At 48.6% G+C, this 3,594-nt stretch overlaps 1 protein-coding gene across 1 annotated transcript in view; it reads right to left on the reverse strand.

The window, feature by feature from the left end:
• Nucleotides 1–2,574: 2,574 nt before the first annotated feature.
• Nucleotides 2,575–3,594, reverse strand: part of DOCK1 (dedicator of cytokinesis 1) — a 475,984-nt gene continuing 474,964 nt past the window's right edge. Inside the window, exon 52 of the mRNA XM_007451187.1 lies at nt 2,575–2,670. Within this exon, the coding sequence (XP_007451249.1) occupies nt 2,575–2,670 (96 nt within the window). The remainder of the gene's footprint in view (nt 2,671–3,594) is intronic.

A 3,594-nucleotide genomic window follows, 5' to 3' on the forward strand; every position in this document is an offset into this window, starting at 1 on the left:
AGAGATAGTCATAAAGTATGTAAATAGATGTATAGTATATCCCTACTGTTAAAACTTCTTGAGAGAATGATTAGAAAAAAAAATGTCTAAAAAGACTCCTGGGACGCAATTATGAAAAAAGGTTGAGAAACACTGTTTCTGAGTAAAAGGAATACATTAGTGCATCTAGAGAGGTAAGCTGTCCTCTCGAACCTCCTTCTAGAAGGAATGTCTCCAGAAGACACTTGATGACACAGAGGTCAGTTTCCCCTTGACTATAGTTTTGTAGCCCATGTTGATTTAAAAGGTAAAAAAAAAAAATAATAATTGTGTCTGCCTAGCTTGAGAAGTTCACTTTTTGTAAATATACTTTCATATTTATATTAGGAGATTTCTGTAACACCTGTAAAAAGTGTCCACTTTTCCTAACTGTTGTGTTTGCCACGTACCTGGCAGCTCTGGAGGCCAGCGTGGAATTTCCGGCGGCTGGGGGGATGGGGACACGGTGGGGGGGGGCAGGGGGCGGGGTACCCTGACGGAGTGTGCAGTCCAGGGATCATGCAGGGAGACCTTCTGGGGGATGCAGTGGTGCAGGGCAAGAACTAGAACCCAGATGCTGTTCTAGAATAAAAACAACCATTGCCATGGGGCCAGGAACTATTTTTATACATTTCGGCTACAGCTTCCCCGAGAAGTGAAATACTGACTCTCCAAATATCACCCGCGGCCAGAGGCTGGCCCCTCCCAGGTGGGTGTGCCCCTGCAATTATTTTAGGATGGTGGATAATATCTGGTTTCTAACATACTCAATGGAGCATGAATATTCATGTTGGTCAAAGAGTAAAAATTCAAGAAGAAATAAATTCCATATTCACGTGTGTCTAAAATTCCCTGTGGTGGGGGGACTGGATATTTACAAGTTTGAATAAACTGGGGACCAGCCATTGAGCCAGAGAAGGATCCTCCAAGCCTCCTGGGGCAGCCTCCTTCGCAGGCCTGGTTAGAAGGGGCAGAGTCACACCCTTGTGTTTAACCAGGGACACATTTGGATGGAAAGCAGGACCCCAGCGCCTTCTTTGTTTCTTGCCACCTAAGATTCAGAGAAAGCTGGCAAGTCTGATGCCTCTCAAGTGCAATGACACACCCCAGTAAACAAAGCCCTCTCTCAAATTAGCAGCTGAAAAGGCTAAAAGGAGATGTAAATAATGTGCAGGCAGAGGGCCCCGGGGTTGGGTTGAGGGGAGAAAGCTCCAGCCTTCGCTAGGCTCAGGTCGGCTCTGTCTGTAAGGACATGCAAAGACGCATGCAGGGGCGTGTGGGTGCTGTCTATCTGGCCTCCAAGTCAGAGACAATTAAACACAGATGATTAAGACCCGGTGTTTGAGGAGGATGTACATACAGATAAACATGCATCACAAAGCTCTTTAAGAAAGCAAAATGGAAAACAGCGGCTTTTAGATTTTACATCAAGGGATAAAAACATAGTATGTCAGACACTGCGAGTCGTTTTAAATGACATTTTATTTTTCGTTGTCATGGATTAACTTTCGAGCCTACTAGAAGAATATCATGATTATAGTGAATAAAAAAATATAGATGATAGAATAAAAATATTAGGTTACACTAAGTTAGTTTTTTGTTTTTTTTTAATCATCATCCACAATGATTTTTAGAACTTGAGCTTTGGGGGAAAAAACCAAGAAAACCTAATTTGGGTTTTTTTTACACTTCCCTCAGTTAAACGTTAAGAACACATATTGGGAACCATTTGCGGACACGTATTACAATGAACAGAAGGACCACAAAAATTAAAACAAGTTCTAAAGACCCTCATATATACAAACTTCTGTACAGAATGAGCACAAGAAGAATTCACCCAATTAAAACCATCTCCTGTGGTCTACGTACTGTTTTTCGAAAAAGAGAGAAAATTGATCTGCCTATACTCATTTATTTTTCCACTTGATCCCAGTATTTTAAATGGTGTCTCCACTCCATAAATTAGTAACTGTTCAGTAGCGGAGAAATACCCTATTTTAAATTATACCAAAGGCAATCAGGAACTTCCCTGAAAGGGCTGACCTTAGTTGCCTGATGTAAGTTGAAGGGACGGACACTCAAGTAACAGAAAGTCACACCACCAGGTGCAGCCAGGAGGGTCTGATAAAACATCCTGCAAGAGTCAGCCGGGGTTTGGCCTCGAGAGATGAGGGTTCCTAAGCTGTTATTACACAGTTCTGCAGTGAAGGCCTAAGCTCTCTTACTGCGCTCCACTCAGGTCAACCGGCCTCTCTGCTAATGTGTCATTTGGCACAAAAAAAAGGACTTCTGGGCAAGACTTAGGCTCTCTCAAGACGGACACACTCAGAAGCCTCCGACTTTGATAAACATAAAAGCACGTCCCAGGCCCCTATCCACCTCGCTCCCCAGTGCTAAAGCCCTCTCACTCAGTGGCTGGAGACGAACTCCTGTTAAGGAAAAGCAATTGCACTAAACATCAGACATCACAGGCCCAATGAGGTAAACGCCAGACGTGGGAGAAGACGCGGTCGGGGAGGAAGGATACCAGCTGGCTCTCCGGCGGGCGCTGCGCGTTCACTGCACGATCCCGGAGTCCACTGAGGTCTGCTTGCGCGTCGTCTTGGGCGGCGGCGGCGGCGGGGTCTTGCTGGGCAGCGGAGGGGGGAGATGCTGGAAGACAGAAAACGGGGGAGACTCCAGGGGGGTCTGAGCCGGCAGTGGGGGGCGCGGTGAGGGAAAGTCGACCTGCAGCCCTGGGCGGGAACTGCCCTCTCCTCGTGACTCGGGGCAGACAGGTCGGCCACGCTCAGGACCGCGTGGCTGTGGCCCTGGCCACTATTTCACACGTAGTACGTCACACGTCTGACCAGCCCCTGAGACGTGTAACCGCTGCTCTTTGGGTGGTGGTTTTAAATCCACGTGCTGTTGACTTAAGGGCCCCTGGAAATGGACCGGGTTCAGAAGCAGGCAGTTGAAATGGTTAAGGACAAATGAATGTGGTTAAAGCAGGACCCAGGGCCAGCCAGGCAGCCTGTGGCCATGTCACAGCTGAGCCTCCCGGGCCAGCCAGGCAGCCTGTGGCCATGTCACAGCTGAGCCTCCCGGGGTGAGAGCCACCCAGCGGCACCTCCCCTGAAGATGCCCCGAAATGGTTCGGGGACAAACAAGTCCTTGGAGATGCTCTCCATGGGTGGGTGGGTGAGAGGCCTGCTTTGCTCTCAGAAATGGAAGGGCCACATGAGAGAGGGTCAGCGAGTGGGCCACGGTGGCACCTGCGGCCACCATCCAGGTGACCCGCTGACAAGGTAGTTTCTCATCCACAGTCGCTTCCCAAACTGTAAACAGAGGAGGATGAACAAGCCTAGGGGGATGTTTAAATTCTTCATGAGGGGAGCACAGTTTATCAAGAAATGGGTGCAGTTGTGTTCTAATAAAAGTTTATTTACAAAGACAGGCGGCGGGCTGGACGTGGCTTATGGGCCGCAGTTGGCCTTAGGTTCTCAAGAATGGATTTACGGGCTTCCCTGGTGGCGCAGTGGTTGGGAGTCCGCCTGCCGATGCAGGGGACACGGGTTCGTGCCCCGGTCCGGGAAG

Source organism: Lipotes vexillifer, unplaced genomic scaffold (genome assembly GCF_000442215.2).
Source record: "Lipotes vexillifer unplaced genomic scaffold, Lipotes_vexillifer_v1.1 scaffold248, whole genome shotgun sequence".
Lineage (NCBI taxonomy): Eukaryota > Metazoa > Chordata > Mammalia > Artiodactyla > Lipotidae > Lipotes > Lipotes vexillifer.